This window comes from Nipponia nippon, unplaced genomic scaffold, assembly GCF_047370975.1.
Source record: "Nipponia nippon isolate SJK-2023a ecotype South Korea unplaced genomic scaffold, ASM4737097v1 scaffold_1, whole genome shotgun sequence".
Taxonomy (NCBI): domain Eukaryota; kingdom Metazoa; phylum Chordata; class Aves; order Pelecaniformes; family Threskiornithidae; genus Nipponia; species Nipponia nippon.
In genome coordinates, this window is record NW_028262290.1 from 37,813,082 (window position 1) to 37,831,091 (window position 18,010).

General features: G+C 37.8%; 1 protein-coding gene across 3 annotated transcripts in view; it reads left to right on the forward strand.

The window, feature by feature from the left end:
• Positions 1–18,010, forward strand: part of ARFGEF1 (ARF guanine nucleotide exchange factor 1) — a 100,146-nt gene that overhangs the window by 34,164 nt on the left and 47,972 nt on the right. Inside the window, exons 3-8 of one of the 3 annotated variants that reach the window (XM_087751845.1) lie at positions 1,776–1,932; positions 3,018–3,164; positions 13,424–13,603; positions 15,654–15,927; positions 16,487–16,600; positions 17,242–17,414. In XM_087751845.1, the coding sequence (XP_087607971.1) occupies positions 1,776–1,932; positions 3,018–3,164; positions 13,424–13,603; positions 15,654–15,927; positions 16,487–16,600; positions 17,242–17,414 (1,045 nt within the window). Of the gene's footprint in view, positions 1–1,775; positions 1,933–3,017; positions 3,165–13,423; positions 13,604–15,653; positions 15,969–16,486; positions 16,601–17,241; positions 17,415–18,010 lie in introns of those variants that run through there. The other 2 variants (XM_087751853.1, XM_087751860.1) reach the window with 2 other exon arrangements.

Sequence of the window (18,010 nt, forward strand, 5' to 3'; positions counted from 1 at the left end):
TTCTGGTTTTATTTCCTGGGTGCTTTTTTAACCTGATTTTAATGGTTTCAATGGACATAATCACTAGATGAAGTGACACGAGCAAGAGATACCACCCTTCCGTTCCTCAGAAAAAAGCTTTTATAGGAATTTCAGAGAGATTTAAGGACACAGAAGAATCATGTACTTCCTCTGCAACTTATCTGATTTGGGTTTTGTCCAAAAGAGCTCTGTTTCCAGCAAAACAATATTGGGCAATAAATAAAGTTATGTATCCAACAGAAAAACAAACCTCTGCTCTTCTTCAGGAAAAAAATCTGTAGGGATAAATCCTTAAACCTTCAAATGAGAAGTTATTTAGTAAAAAGTAGAATCTTAATGCTAATTATTCCCTATTAAGACTTAGAATTTAGGTGCCCTTTTTAAGCAGCCTAAACAAGGAGGGCTTTTTCAGTGTGGTACCAAATATCTTCTCAAGGACAACCCAGCTTGCTCCTTGGAAAGCTGAAATTGGTAATTTATCATATCGGTTAGTTTAAGGCTCTCTCCATGATGCGTGGGACTGCATTAATTCTTTGGATTTATAATAAACTCTTAGCAGTTCATTCTTCTACTTCAGCAACATGATAAATGTATATTTTTCTACCATCTGCATTCCTTGAAGCATCTGATTTAATTTGCAACAAATGCATAGGGCCTGGATTTGAAATTAGTTGTTCTGTAAAGATCTGTTTGAATTACTGCAAGAATTTTGTAATCCTTCACTACAGAATACAGTTATGCTCTTTTTTTTTTTTTTTTTTTTAATATCACTTATCAAGTCTGTGTAAGACAGGGTAGTTTACGTTTTATGTAAAGATACATATGCGTGCACAAAACAGGTCAGGAATGCTTTATATAAAGATGATGAGCTATTCTGTGAAATGAAAAATCTGAACATGTTGCTTTGAGTCAAAGGCAAACTGCATTGATGCACACAAATAAGTGAAAAATTACCCATTCTTAATTGTCCTTTTTAGCTAAGTATTAATAAGCATGCCCTTTCTAAAGGTGCTGTAAGCAATGAGAGTTCAACAGCTAATTTCTCATATTTTGTACAGTTAGTCATTTCAGATACATTGCCCAAGTGAGATACATTGGTTACCACTGAACTCTTAAATTCTGTGGTGTCGTCTGAAGCAGACAGAGCAAAGTTTTGGGTTTTTTTTCGTTGGTGTTTCTTTGTTTGTTTTTCCCCTGAGTATGTCCAGGATTGAAGTTCAGATAGGATTTAATCTCCAAAATAGATGTAAGTTCTCTGAAGTACTGAACCAAACTCGTATCATAATACAGTAGTTGAGTAGTTCTTAACTTTCAGGGTCATAAAAATTTTTGGCAAGTTGTGTTTTTATCTGTTCTAGTAGTAACTGACTAGACTTCTCTCAGAGTTCTAATTTAATGTGGAAATGATACTGAATAGATTTCCCTTCTTCCCCTCTGCCTTCACCAACCAAGTAAGGGGAGTCTTTTCCTGTTTTCAGAGGAAACAAGTCTTTATGCCTTCAAACCGGCAGGGACCACTGAATATCTACTTAGTGTGCAAATGGGTCAATTTGCCTGATCCATAAAGGAGACAGATGAAGTATAAAAGCCGTTAAGAATATTTATATGACCATATTACTGTTGTGTTAACTTCATAGAAGTTACTCTTTCCTAATGTTAATTTTCTTGATATTTTATTTCATTCATAAACATTGTGGTGGTGAGAACTATTTTTGTTACCACTTACAGCATTCTAATACAATCATTCTGTTTAGTCCCCCTCATGGAGAAGCAAAGCCTGGTTCAAGCACTCTTCCACCTGTGAAATCAAAGACAAGCTTCATTGAAGCGGACAAATACTTCCTACCATTTGAATTGGCATGCCAGTCGAAGTGCCCCAGGATTGTCAGTACATCTCTAGATTGTTTACAGGTCTGTATGAAGATGAGCTTTAACTGTCAACTCTAAAATTCCGTTGGTTTGGAGGGGAACTACAGTTGTATGTAACAAATAATGTCATTGTTTTTCTATTATTTTACTTTCTTGCACACACAAGCAAATTGAATATATTTCTCATAAAAGGTGAATGTATGTCTTATTTATTATGTAATGCATGTATGTGTTTGTATATATATGTATTACCACAGTTAGATGTTTGGATCAGTTTTATTACGTTAGTGTCCAACTACCTATTTTCATGCGTATATCTATGTGTTGAACTAACACATTATCAATGTGTTGATAACACATTATCAAATTCATTTTATGCTATTTATAATTGCGTAAAATATTTTCAATTTGAGATGTCTAGTCTCTCAAAACTCATAGGCTCCTGTAATGTTTTCAAAACAAATTCTACAGCATGGAATTTAGCCATTCGCTTCTCCTGAGTAGCCCAACAGTGAACTCGATTAATATATTTACATTCAGAGGCATATGCCTGCCTGGCATGCTGTCTCGCTATGATGCCTTTCTAATCTGCATGTTTTTAAGTAGGTGGGCCACGGAGATTTACAAATACTCTCATGCCTGAAGTGTTCGGAAGAGGATTTTGTTAATTTTGTAATAAATTCCATTTCAAAGTATTGAAGACCTAGAGAGAAAAAGGGATAATAGAACACTTAAAAACAGAAGACTAGCTAGTAGCTTAAATAGAAAGCATTTGCAGCTGGTTTATCTGATATTAAAAGCATTTGTGTGCTGACTACATATGAAGACATGTGTGATGTGAGTTAGTTTTTAGAATCCTGTTTGGTTTAAAACATTGTTAACTGATGAACAAAAGCTTTTTTCTTAAGTTTGCTGACAAACTTTATATTGCAGTTGCTGAGTGAAAATTGAATAAATCTGGAGGACATTTTAAAAAAAATCCTTGATGTTTTATGAGACTTGGAGTAAAATGTACTGTTTTAATTATTCTGTGCAAGTTAGAGCTATCAAGTGAATTTATTTATTATAACAAAAAGCTGACTTATTTTTTTAAGCTCTTATTTATGTGTTTTTTTTCTCCTCTCCAGAAACTTATAGCATATGGGCACTTGACAGGGAATGCTCCAGACAGTACAGCTCCAGGCAAAAAATTAATTGATAGAATTATTGAGACAATATGTGGCTGTTTTCAAGGCCCTCAAACAGACGAAGGGGTTCAGCTACAAATAATAAAGGTAATATGATTAATACTTCCAGTATTTATAGTGGTGACAGCAGGAAGACATTCATGGCCTCAGAGTTCAAAAGCAGAAGCGTTTAATTTGTAAATGTAATGGTAATTTAAAAATATTTTCTTGATCCTGTTTGTATGAGATGGAAACTCCCTATCTAATGCTCCTTTCCCTACTCTCCCCCATTGCATTTTGGGTGAATTCATGGTTGTGACCTGAAGTCTTGTGCACAGACCACTGGGTGAAATTTCATTCACAGCGATCAGTGGAGCTTTCTAATTGTGAGGAATTACTGTCAAATAATCCTGCACTCCCAGTGGGGAAGACAGTAATTAAGCAGCAGATTTTTAAATCCATTTTGGAATTATTTTATGAAATGCAATTAGACCTGGCAGTCAGGCGTTACCATGGTAGCTGTGTGCTGCTGTGTCATAGACTTTTGCTTGAAGGAGGTCTCGGGTTTCTTTCCATAGCTTATATAAACATTGCATGTGGAGTCTGTACAAATAAGTGTTTCTGAGGAACCTTAGCAGTTTTCTGATTGCACCCATTAATTAGGGGTATTTATTACAGGAAATTATTATGTCAACTAATAGAAGTTAGCCACCTAGTGGAAATACCATACCCTACTCCTGTAACAGTAGTCTTTGAATGGTTGTGATGATGAGCAGTAGTGAAGAACACAAAGTTAGTTATGAGGACTGGAGTGTTTGTTACCTTGTATTCTTGTGTATATTTGTCATGAGGTGTTGGCATTTCTTGCAGATTGTGTTACTTGTTTTACTGCAAAGAAGGTAGTTTGTTTTCCTACTCCTTTTCATAGCTCAAATCTTCCTTTTTCTTGACACTCTACTTCTCCAGCAGATAGTTGTTACAAATGTTGGTCTATGCTGCTGTTGTCTAGATTTGTTGTATTGTTTTGCCGAAGCTTTTAAGACACTTTTCATCTTGCAGAAGGAAGTTTTTGTTGATTTAAACTTTCAGTGACTGAAACCGTTATATCTCCCTCTCACCGTAATACCTTCTCTCTGAATGCTTTCTTATTCTGGTCCTCTGAGCCCTTGGTCAAGATGTTAAAAAGTTAACCTCCTGCCTGAAAGCGGGTATCTGTGAGCTGAAATTCCTTCTGTGCAAGGAAATAGCAGAGAAAGTAAATTCTTCAACAATTGTAAAATGCATTAAGTGTGTAAATTCATTTAGTGACTTTCATTTTTTGACTGTTTAGACTTAGGTAGTTGCCATGTTAGAATGCCTGGAAAAGTGGAGAGTACTGTTTTTGTTTTGGCTCCATGTTTGTCCAGTACACTGGACACTATAAAAAGCATCAAAATTAGAAATAATCTTAGCAAAGACCAGAACTTGTTATTTCCCTTGGGGGAATAATGAAAATGCCAAGTCAGTCGTATTCTCGTACGCTTCATAACTCTTCTGTTCCAGGCTGAGTGTGGACCCTGCTTCTCCAGTATGATTTGAAGGCTAGATCATGGGTCTTTTCAGACTCTTCTGTGGCCCTGGTGATTAGTATGTTCTCTGAAGAATTTTAATTCCATCAAGGAGATAGAAGGCAGGGGACCTGGGTCTCCCGCTTTCTCTGCTGTCGCTCCCAGGCTGTTATTCATAGCATGAGTAGTGCTCCCACAGGGCAGCTGTATCACCAACACCACAGTAAAATCTGAGAACCTTGATCACTCAGACACCTTCCCTCCTGGAGGGTTATCTTGGTTCTGCGTGCTGAATGGGTGGCCCTTACATAGCGTGCTGCCCTCAGTCTAAGATCTGTGAGCCGGCGTTGGGTAAGAGTTCCCACGCGGTGCTGTTTGCTAGGTACTAGATGTCTTTCCAGTGGTGGAGTCATCTTAAGCAGGTTCCCAACAACCGGAGCCACTTAGGCGTTCTGAAAATACCTTTCTGCTGACTACCGAGGAAACAATCTTGCTGAGACTGAGGAGTGTAATTTCTCTCTTTTTAGGTACCTAAGCTTTAGAGGTATGTTTAGTGGTAGCTCTGACAGTTGGTGGCCAGTTTAACTTTTTTGTCCCTATTTCTGCTTGCATGTTCTCATCTCTGTAATCCCCTCGTTCTTCATCTGCAGACTCTGTGATGAACCAGACTGGGAAATTAGCTTTCTCCTTCCTTCCTTTTGTAGTTTAGTTTGATTTGGTGTAATTTTGATGGGAAGCCATGCAAATTCTTGTTCAGTTGTTATGGTGGGGATTGCTGGGGCAGAAGAAAAGCAAGTAATTAGGCGGCTGCTATAAATTGAAATTGTTTGTTCAAATTATGTTTGAAACAGCCTCCCTTGATTGAACCTTCTTGCCTTCAGGCTTCCTCTGCTAGGGGGGCTATGGCATTCGTGATGTGTGTGTGCAAAGTTCCTGTTGACACCTGCAGAGGTTTTAGTTGAACTTCTGTTTACATTTCTGTCTGGCCTTTTTGTTCCTGAAGAACTACAATTATGACAAAAACTATATTAAATTTTTTTAAAAATCTATAAAGAAAGAATAGGGATGAGGAAGAAGGATGGGACACGAGATCAACTGTTTATCCTCATCTGTATTTTCTTGCCTTGGTCTGCTGTATAGTAAGTATTTGGTATTATCTAGATACTTTTACAGCCTAACTTGTTCATGTTTGGCAAAGAAAAATTTTTGTGCGTGCTTGATAGCTGTAGTTTGAAAAGTTGCATGTTATTTTAGTGATGGCTTTCTGAGTCTTCCATGTGCAATAGACTGTTCATAAGGTCAACTCCTGTACGTGTCTTTTTACAGCTAGTCACGCTGTCAGTATGACCATTGTCCATGGAGGAAGGCAAGTTGAATCAAACGTTGCTTGCACAAGCTGTCTTTTGAAACTAAAAATAGAGGACAATGAGAGGACAACTCATTGTTGGGTTACAGAATGGGAAGACTGTAAAAGCTAACTAATTCTGAGGAATAAGGAGAATGATGATAGGTTTGAAAGAATTTTAACAAAACTTGTGTGAAAACAGATTCCAGATTGAGAAGACCCTTAGAAAGAACTTCTTCAGTTCCATATCCTGTTGTGTTTCAGTAGTGTGGAATGCTATCTAAGTAACTTAATCAGTAGTGTGGTTATTTTTTCCTGTAAAAAGATTGTAGAAAGCTTAATTCCTCCTGCTGAGTTTAGAAGGAGCTGTGGATTATGGAATGATTTGAGAATCGAAATAATGATGCAGGCAGTTTTATTTCTGAATCTTTGTATCTTGAGGCTTTCATCTTAAGTTAATGGCTAGGACTGGTTACTTAACCTGAAAATGCTGTCCTGTCAGTTTGCAATTTTATTTTTTAGAGATTACATTTTCAGAGTTGGACATGAAATACTTCTGTTTTGCAAAATATGTATCCGTTTCATTCCATGTTAGATTCTAGTTCATTTTGAACACCTAACTTTCTAGTGATAAACTAAATAAAACTTTGTATTCTTAAATAATTTGTATTCTTTATATTATCCTCTGTAGGAGAAACTGCAACATACTGCTGTTCTTTCTGCAATCTCCACAGTCATAATCCTTCAGTGTGTTTCAGGACTGGTAACTGAGCACATGCTTATGAATATGGATTATTTTTTTTTATTAAAATTGATGTTAAGTAGAAAAAATACTAGTTTTAATAAAATACTAAGTGTTATTAATGATCCATTATTACTGAAATCTGGTGTATAATCTAGGATATGACACTGTCTTGACTGTGAAAGCATGCTGGAAGCAAACACTGTATTTTTCTATTTTTCATACCATTACAGTGTATTTCCGTAGGTCTTCAAAGTTGGTAAACTAAGTTAGGTAAACGTAGGTCTTTTAAAGCTATGGTAAATGTATAACATAAATGACTGAATAATTTGGAAATGGTAAAAAGCAGGAGATAATCTTATCACTTGCTCACAAAGAAAATGTTGCTTGGAGTGACATATTGAAAAATGATTTATCTGTGAAGGTTATTTGAGGTATTTGTTGCTTTGTGGCTTAAGGACTTAAGTCTCCTGTGTTTTTCCAAAAGTCAGTCCATAGTAACACATTATTTCATGATAAGTTAATGTTTGGACTTCAAGTTGACTTTTAAAAACATTTTATTATTAAAAATAACCCTATAGCCCTTCTCAAAGAAAACAGAATTATGTGGTTCCAGTAGCTAATACGCTAGAGAGACGGGTTAGAGGCACTGTGTTTTATGTGCTGTCTCAGGTACTAGAGAGTTCCCAGGCAACTGAATTATAAGTATTTTACCCAAAGTAAGCCTGTGCTGATCAGATGACGGCTGTACTGTGTCATAAATCTTCCAAAGATAAGATGATCAGAGTTGGCTGAGAGGAAGAAAAGAATGACCCTGAGTTGAAAACTAGGCTTCCTATCTCGTCTGTATGTAGGTGCATCTGCCGGTTGTGCGTTCTTAAATCGTTCTTCTGGTTGTGGTTACTTTCTTTCACCATAACCGTTCTGTTCTTGCAGAATATTCAGTGTGAGAGGAATGAAAAGTTTACAGGTACAGATAGATGCTAGATGTTTTTAGTAGCAAATTAATGTTAATTTAGTTTACTTCATAAACTACATTCATTTTGCCTCACACTCATTTTACATAATGGGAAATTCACTAAATAGGCAAACATGCTTCAGGCTAAAAGAAAAAATACTATGGGTGTCATACAAAGATATGATAATGTGTAACTCAAGAAATGATCCTGAAGATTTTTCTCCTTTCCCAAACCCATCTGATGGTTGTTTACAGAAATGAATAAGTTTTATTTATAGTAACTAGGTGGAGGCACGGAACAATAGGGTTTTTCTCAAATACAGAACAATAGGTGTGAAGGACTGGAAGGAAAGCAAGGGAACAATCTCACAGTCAGGATGATAGCTGGTAGTTTCAGGACAAGGGGAAGCTTCATGGCTGTTGGTATTTTTGCAGGCTTTGTGACAAAGAAAGCTTTTGTGGAAGGACATGAAGTATAATGAGGTGGTGCTAACAATGTTTTTACAAAGGTTTCCTTCCATGCCTGAAGAACAGCAAAGGGGAGGAATACAAGTAAAGTAGGCTTTTTTTTTTTAATCATTCTCTCCTTAGCTGAAGATACTGGATGAAAACAGATGAGCTAAGTGTGACCAGAAGGAGTGGGAACTCAGCTGCAAAAAGCCTTGAGCAGCAAATCTTTACCATGATAGAAAAAAGCAACCTAATGCTGTGACTCCGTAGTCAGTAGAGCCACTGCAGTAGCTTGCTGCTTTGACCCCTGCAGAGAGGCATTTTTCTGTCCAGGCTCCCAAATGTTGTCTCGCTCCATCCCTTGTCCTGGCATGCATTTAATACTCTGAATCAACTAAAATGACTTTTAAAAACAAATAAACAAACCAACCTGCAAAACCAAACACCAGAAAAGCACCTGTGGGGTTTTTTTGTTCTGTGTTGTTTTTAATTGTATTAATGTGTTGCCATTAAAATAGCACAGGTGGCTTCATGCCCCGGGCCTGTTGCAAAGTAAGCAGTAAGAGTGTATGGCTTTTGTTGTTCCATCTCTCAGGGACATGCATTGCTGTGTAGCAGTTTGAGATTTTGTGTAATCCGGCTTAACTGGGGACTGTTACTGAGGTGGTTGTCTTCTACTCATCTGTCTTCCCTCTCTTCCTCCTTGCATTGGACCCAAGTAGCTGTTTGGCCACAGAGTAAGGTTGGGGAGTAATCTGACGAAAACTGATAAAGTGAGAAAGGGAAGGATTAGTTTTCTTAACATTTGAGTAGACAAGGGTTTCAGAGGAGCAGGACTGCCACTCGTGATCGTAACCTGCGGTTTCTTGGGTCACGCCAGTTGTGGTAATGATGTACTCTTTTATGATACAGAATGAGGTGATGTTGTTTAGGGCATGCTGTCAAATTGAGCCCTGGATGGAAGCTGCCAAGAGGGAAGGATGTTGTCAGAAAGTGATTGTAAAATCCTTCCTGTCTCATGTTTGTTCTCGTATTTCTGCTAGACTGTGATAGTAGAGGAAGAGAAATGGCACTGAGATGTGAAGTAAGCATGACGGCCTGAGGATGGCTCTAAATTGGAAGGAATATGAAATATATTAACAAAAGATCAAAGTTTAAAATGCTTATCTGTTTATAAACGTGTGGTAGTCATTAGGGTTCGTTGTCTCTAGTGCCTGAGAAGGAAAGAAACCCGAAGAAGTGACTGTCAGGACCTCTGTAGCCAAGTTGAACTCTTCAATAGTTAGATATCTGCAAGGAGATGCCCTGCTGGAAAGACTGATTTCTCAGTCTGCATAGAAGATGTAGCTATTCAGTGAATTTGGATTAATGTGTTAAGGAGGTATGTCTCTCTGTGTGTGTGTAAACATTTCTTCGCCTCCGCACCCCCTTATCAGGTGGTGTGAAAAGAACCAAGCTCTAGTAGTCATAACAAGCATACTGAAGACACTTAGGAAATTCAGGCTGTTAAGCCAATTAAAACAAAAGAGCACATAATCCATCTGTAGCCTTGTCACCTTTTTCTACAAGCAGGCATTGTCTCCTATTATTAAAAGTTGGGAAAAAAAACCCATAGGACTTTACTGAACTGAGATGGAAGTTAAAATTGGACTTTCAAATACCAAATTCTTAATCACCTGAATTTAACAAGGAGACAGAAAGTGACACAAAGGAGTAAATGAATGAATGATATAGCTAGAACAAGAGAGATGGAAACTCAACTCTCCTGCCCCCCTGCACCTTTTCGTTAGTGTCCTAAATGCTAGGCAGCAAGAGACCTTATCTTCCAAGTGAGAAATCGTAGGTGGTTCTTAAACTGACGTATTTTAAGTGTGTGTGTCTCAGTGTTATCTTTTGGAATTGAATGAAAGAAATCTTAACTAAATCTAAATGCTTACTGTATGGGGCCCAAACAGTAATGCTTGGAAAAAACAGCTGTCTTGTTTATGCCTGGGCTCCACCTGTTTGGTTTGTTTTCAAGAGTTACTGATCTTATTTTTTTAAACTGGCATAGACAAAGTTCTTCAAGGTTAATTCTGTTACAGAATTATTAGTGAAAGATGAAGGGAGCTTTCTGTTTTGGCCTTTCAGGACTTTGACGCACAAAACTTGGAAAAGTAGAATACTAAAATCTGTACAGGTGTGCAGCCTTTCCAGCCAGATTGGAGAGTGCAGAATCCAATCACTGGGAGTTACCTGCCTTCAGGGTGACTGCCTTTGCTCCTGAAACATGTAGGAAAGAGTTGGAGAAGTCAGCAGAGCTGTGATTGATATGAGTAGCTTTGGGGATAAATTTTGGTGTGTGAGAGTACTGTGGTATAGGGGATGTAGATATGTTACCTGATCAGAAGAGATGTGCTGCTCTAATTAATGGGGTTCAGCGTGTTTTAGCTCAGTATTTGCAAGTCTCACAACCCCCCCCCCCCCCCAGGAATTCCTAGCAGTAAGGTAGAGGTGAAACAGTACAACACTTAATGAAAGATAAGTGAAAATATGACACATAGAATCGCGTGTGTAGACCAGTGTAGAACGTGTTTGTATTAAGGGGAGAGGGGGAAGGACAGGTGGGGAATGGTTTAAATGTGTAAATAGGTTTTGGTGGCAGACTCATTGATACAGAGATGATAGAATATAATTGTAGAATGTTTTGGGTTGGAAGGGACCTTTAAAGATCACCTAGTCCAACCCCCCTGCAATGAGCAGGGACATCTTCAACCAGATCAAGTTGCTCAGAGCCCTGTCCAACTTGACCTTGAATGTTTCCAGGGATGGGGCATATACAGCCTCTCTGGGCAACCCGTTCCAGTGTTTCACCACCCTCATTGTAAAAAATTTCTTCCTTATATCTGGACTGAATCTACCCTCTTTTAGTTTAAAGCCACTGCCCCTTGTCCTATCACAACAGGCCCTACTAAAAAGTCTGTCCCCATCTTTCTTGCAAGCCCCCTTTAAGTACTGAAAGGCTGCAATAAGGTCTCCCCGCAGCCTTCTCTTCTCCAGGCTGAACAACCCCAACTCTCGGCCTTTCCTCATAGGAAAGATGTTCCCATCCCTCTGATCGTTTTTGTGGCCCTCCTCTGGACCCGCTCCAACAGATCCATGTCCTTCCTGCGCTGAGGACTCCAGAGCTGGACACAAGTGGGGTTGACCTGCTCACCACGCTTCTTTTGGTGCAGCCAGGATATGGTTGGCTTTCCGGGCTGCGAGTGCACATTGCTGGCTCATGTCCAGCTTTTCATCCACCAATACCCCCGCGTCCTTCTCCGCAGGGCTGCTCTCAATCTCTTCATCCCCCAGCCTGTATTGATACCAGGGGTTGCCCCAACCCGGGTGCAGGACCTTGCATTTGGCCTTGTTGAACCTCATGAGGTTCACACGGGCCCACTTCCCGAGCTTGTCCAGGCCCCTCTGGATGGCATCCCATCCCTGAGGTGTGTCAACCGCACCACTCAGCTTGGTGTCATCTGCAAATTTGCTGAGGGTGCACTCAATCCCACTGTCTATGTCACTGATGAAGATATTCGACAGTACTGGTCCAGTATGGACGCCTGAGGGACACCACTTGTCACTGATCTCCATCCAGATACGGCACTGGATTTTGTTACGGCTTTTATATGTCCTCTTGCCTCAATGATGTTTCCATTAGCAGAAACAGGGTATTGATAAGTTCTGTGGAGGTATTGAATCATTGCACAGAGAGGGTAAGAATTAAGGATGGTGGTATGAATTTCAGCTTAGCGCTTCTTGGTTTTTAGAAGGCCGGTGACGTGTAAACTGAATTCTGGGAGGGAAAAAAAGAACAGTACCAGTGCTCAGAGACTTAAGTTCTTTTAACAAAGCCATTGTCTACAGTTTGCCTACCTCTGTGATTTCTTTTCTTTGGTTTGTTGGGTGTTTTTTAAATTTTTTTTCTTTCAATTTTTGAGAAAAAAGACTTCTAGTGGACATGTAGGCAGTACTACTTTATAGATTGTAGCATGAGATGCTCTTTAGTGGTCATGCAGATAAGAATGTATACTCTCCAGTAAGAAATGTAAGTACAGTCATCCATGTGCGTACCTCCCTATGTCCACTGATGAGAGAACTGAGGCACCACGGGTAGAATAAGAAGGGACCTTAAGTGAACTGCTTATCTAGGAGTAGAATTCGGGTCTCTTCAGCAGGAGTGCAGTGAGGTGGGTCTTTGATTTTCTTTTTCCTGTTAAGCTGTACGGTGATTTTTAAAGGGTTTAAGTGAGCAATGGATACTCTTTGTCCACTTGTAGGTGCCATGTGTGGACAGAAGTGCTGACAATGTTGGTGAAAGAAACGAGGCACAGTTTCATGAGTAAATTACACAACACTTAAAATAAATTCTGTTTTAACTGTGATAAACTTACCAATGTATGAACTTTCCAGTGCTTCCAGTTCTTTCTTTCTTACCCTAAACGTCCCGTTAAATCATTAACTCAGTCAAAGTCTTTAATGCATAAAATGCCCTGTTTTCTTCTACTGGAGTACAATGATCAGTATAAACATGTTTGTTCTTTTGTGGACCAAGCTCTTGCCCTTTCCTTCCACTCGCCAACATGCACCTCTGACAATGTCTTCACACCCTATCCTCGGCTTTCTTCTGCCTCTATTTCTGCTCCTTAATCCAGCCTGCCTTTACCTCACGTAAAGATAATGTCTTCCTTACTTCTGTGTTATCTGATCTTTTAGAGGCTTATTTGCGTATTTTTTTGCAAAAAAAGAGCAGCAGATATAAACTCAAATGGAAAGAAAGAAGTGAATTTCTACAGAGAGGGCAACACAATATTCTAGCATCTCCCCAAAGAGAATGTTTAGAAAGGGTAGTTGTCCCACTTACAACTGCCTAATCTCATACTCAGTCTTTGTTCTCACATTTACATTTATTTGTAAAACAACTTTCGGACCCTTTGGATTGCTTTCCAGATTTTAACAGGTAGTCTGTTCATGTTTTATGTCTAGAAAATTCTAGGATGAATTTATTAACTACCTGTCTGATAACTCCATTGGTTACTTCTTGCTGTTATATGCTATGAAACATGTATTTCCTAGATACGCTGATTAAAAACACTCTCAATTTAATATAACTGATATGTATGATGTTCCGATATGGCTACAAGAGTACACGGGGAAACGTAATTAAACTGCAGTTCAAGATATATACTTAGTTATATATTAAAGTAATCCAATTTCGATATTTAATCATTTGCAAATTATTTGATTGACATGAAAAGTTTTGACTGGAAAATGTATATATGTGTGTGTTTGTTTATTTAGGCTTTGCTCACTGCAGTAACATCTCAACACATAGAAATCCACGAAGGAACAGTGCTACAGGCTGTAAGAACATGTTACAATATCTATCTAGCAAGCAAAAATCTCATAAATCAAACCACAGCCAAGGCCACTCTAACACAAATGCTGAATGTCATTTTTGCACGTATGGAAAATCAAGCAGTGAGTATCTCAGTATCCTTATATAGATATTAGCTCTTAAAAGCAAACCAGCTTGAGAGATTTGTGTTGTCATTATTAGTAAAGCTTTTTGGCTTTCCCAACTTACGTACTTTTGAAAAAAAAAAAAAAAAAAAGGGAATCAGGTATCTTTGTTCTTTCTGTGTTTTGCACTCTGAAACAGGTGTGAAATGTGTTTTTGGGGAGCAGGGGTGGTGTATAGGATTTAAACTTCTCATAGGGGTCCTTTATATTTAATGGATGTATTCAACTTCAGTTTCTATCGTCAGGCTGTCAAGAGATGCCACGCTACCTGCATAAGAGTGCATGTGGACTACATTAGTGTTAGTGAAATGCTCCAGTGTTGTCGTGATGTTAAACACCAAAGAAGTAATCCATGATTAAAACAAAACAAAAACCAAACAAAACAAAAACAAAAACCAAACAAAAAAAACTCTCTAGTCATGTAATCATTTATATTTTTTAACGTTTTAATGTGTAATAGTCACTAACAGATACTTCTATGTCACTGAAATTGCTATTGTGAATTGGCCGCAGGGACTCCAGCATATGCCCTGTGCCTTCTACTGCTGACAATAAAGATCAATAAGGCAAAATAATTGTCCTAATTCCTATTAAACAAACAAACAAACAAACGCCCAAAACCCAAACAAACAAAAAAGCAGGTGCCCGGATTTGAGAACTTCTTCAATTCCTAGCTACTTCTAGAAGTAATTCTGCTGTATTATTACAAACTCATAAGTTTTCTCTAAGAACATGTAGTAATTTCTTTCCCACTTTCCTCTCAGAAGCGACTGCATATTGGTACATGGTACTGCCACAGTCGAAGATTTATGGGACATCATATTTATGATTAAGTCATGGCAAAAGCCGTACAGTACCTGAGTGCTTTGAGAAGTCTGTGCAGCTACTGTCCTTTTAAGCAGTTCTGCTTGTTGTGCACACTCTGAGCAGTTATTTTAATATGATAGCTAACAAATGCTAGAAGGAATTATTTGAGCTGTAATTTGAAAGGTAGTATCTACTCGTGGATCTGTAGCACCCCAAAAGATGCAGCACAGAAAGCTTTAAGTGGAAGAGTAAAGGACTGAGATCATAGTAGTCAAACTAGCAGTATAAAAAGTTACAAAACTTTTGGTAAACACTAGGCTCTGCAGGGACAGAAAGCTGGTCCTTAGAGCATCACCTCAAAGGACACTCTGCTTTGGTCTGACTTTAATGACTGCTGTCTTTAAGCCATTAGACAAGTTACAGAAATTCTTCTCTTTCCGGGGATTCCAGACCAAGGAACCATGAAACTATAATAGTCTTTGTCTTACAGTTTTAAGTATGGTTAAGTACGATTTAAGTATTTTCTTCCTGAGGATCTGTCTTGTGTAGCATTTTGGAAGTGCTGCTCTTTTCAGCTCTAACTCCTGTTTTTCTGTTTTTCCCTGGATGTTTAGTCAGTTTCCCTTCTTTTGGTTTGGGTTTTTTCTTTGTTAGATTGGGGTTTTTTTTGGTTTGGGGGTTTTTTTTGTTTTGTTTTTTTGGGGGGTTGGTGGTATTTTTTTTTTTTTAGTCTTTCCCTTAATACCACATGCTTGTAGGATAACAGAAGACTCGTAAGTTCTCCAATGTATTTCTCTTTGTGAGAGCTTTCAAAAAAGAAAAGAACCTGCCTTGATGTTTCTCCACGCAGTCCTTGTGTATTGTCACATCTACTGGCTGAACTTCCTTATAGGGCAGGCAGACAACTCTTGGTCCTATACTATGTGTAGATTAGTCATCCCTCTTCCACAGTGAGGGTGTGGCTAAGTGTAATGTGCATAGCTGGGAAGCAGCCCTTTTGCAAAGGTTTATCCTGTGATATTAAAATTATTTATAATAATACAAAGGGTGCATTTTCTTAAACTGTTAGAGTTTTATGAAGGCGCTGGGTAAGCAGAGACAATGGAGATTTCATGTTTATAAAATAATGTATACAATATGTATACAGCTCATTGTTTTGTTTTGATAGTGGAATTCTTGTGTGATTGCAATGTTTTTGTAGCTTCAGGAAGCCAAACAGATGGAAAAGGAAAGACACAGACAGCAACACCATCTACAGCAGTCTCCAGTAAGCCATCATGAGCCTGAGTCACCTCAGTTGAGACATATTCCAACACAGACTGATCCGCTGTCCAAAGAACATGAGAGAGAGCTTGACCACAGCACAAATGATGTGGACAAGAACCTTCAAGAAGATATAGAGGCAGAAAATGGATCTGATATTTCTAGTGCTGAAAATGAACAGACAGAAGCCGACCAAGCCACAGCAGCAGAAAGTAATCATTGTGTATTTCTGTTTCATGGAGGGAGGGAAAAGGTCTGTAAAAAGAAAGGCTTGAGGATTGCCTTTTTTTCCCTCTCCCAAATCTGGAGCCAGGCATATATTTTCAAATAGTTGACTAATGCAAAATGCCTGTTGTCGTTGTTACCACTGTCTAAACTTTTATCACAAGTATCCTTTAGTCCTGCACTCTGTTGTAGTCACTGTAGCAAAGATTCCTCTTTGCACCTATGTGATATTGTGAAAGTTTTTGAGAGTAACATCTCAAACCCAGTAAGTTTTCAGTGTTTAATGTATGAGAAAATACAAATTGATGTCTTCTGTTGGTGTAGGCATGTGGATTAATTGCCATTTACCATTTACAGGTTAAACACTGGAATGCTCGTGTTCTGCAAATGCTATTTTCAAAGCATCCAAACACTGCTTTTTTTAACGTATACTCTCCTGTTAATAGATTTGTAGTTGACTTTTTAAATATTAAATACAAGTAAAATATTTCCTTAATTTCTGACTTTCTCATTAATATTTGTTTGGGTTTGTTTTTCTTTTTAAAGATCTTTCTAAAGCTGATGGAGGAACATATGATGGTGAAAGCAATGAGTGTGAAGAGAAGGCGCAAGAAATTGTAGAAAGTATTGTGCAGGAAATGGTGAACATAGTAGTTGGAGGTATTAATATCTGTCTAGTCGATAACGACTACAGTCTGAATCTTGACATTAAGAATTATTTAACACTTCTGAATATTTAACTAAAATATGTCATTATTTAAATAACACTTACATGCTGAAGAAAACAGTTTCAGTTGTCTGACCTTATCTGTGCATTATTTAACAGTAAAATGGACAAGATTTCATACATTAATTTACACTCTATATTGGAGACTAACGTTCTTTTTAAAATACAAATTCTTGTTACTTTTTTTTTTCTGTTTTGTTTCCACATAAACTCTTCACAAATGGGCCTGTCTCTGTAGTAGCAGTATAGCACTACATTTTTCAGTTTGTTGGAAAGCATATATCAAATCAGTGACTTATTTTTTTCCCCCCAATACTTCTTGGAAACTTGGTAGAATGGTGAACCTGGCAATGTAAAGTTGTAAGTTGTTTTTTAATTGTAATTTTCATTGGTAGGAATTAAGAGTATTTGGAATTTTTTAAATTATATAATGCCATGTAAATTCTGCCTTAAGTTCCTCCTTATGATACTTTGCTTATGATTCTTTTAGTTTTTAAACGTTAGATTTAAAAGCTCTTTTTAATTTGCATTGTTATGTAACACTTGTTTATAATTTTTACATCTTTTCTGATAGATGTGGAAGGGACTGCTGAAAGTGCAGGTGGTGATGGCACAATTGTAACATTAGAGGATGGCAGTGACAGTGAAAACATTCAGGCAAATGGAATTCCAGGGACTCCAATTTCTGTTGCTTATACACCATCTTTACCTGATGACAGATTATCTGTCTCTTCCAACGATACTCAGGTACAGGCAGTTATAAATGAGGAAATACTGAAAAAAGTAATATGTCTGAAGTGTTGCCCAACACTTGTGCAAAGAGTGTTTAATATAATTCCATAAAAGAAGTTACTCAGATGAATTTCAAGTATTAAGTCATGTTCTAAGCAGTATTCTATTTTAATGCACTATTTAAATTAAATTTTTCTAAGTAAATTTTGCATGTGATGCCTTTTTTATCCTAGCATATTTTTAGCTGCCCATAGAGAACACTGTTCCAAGATTAGAGAACTCAGTTCCCTGTTTTTTTGAAGTGCTCCTGAGAAACTGTAAAACTAGCATTCAAAATACACAGTGAATAATATAGCCAATTACAGACATGCTTGTATAATTTCAGTGTACTCTTTTCAAATGCTAAATAGAAATTTCAAGCCTATAGCATGACCTTACTGCAATGATTTCAGATAAAAAGTTTCATGTCTGAGAGGATGTGATTTTCATTAACAAAAAAGATGTGAAAATATACTCTCTGTTGTATCAGATGTTGGCATGTATGCACTATTAACTGACAGAGGGTATCTGCTGTCAAAGTGTACTGAGTAATTAGGTTTGGGAATAATAGA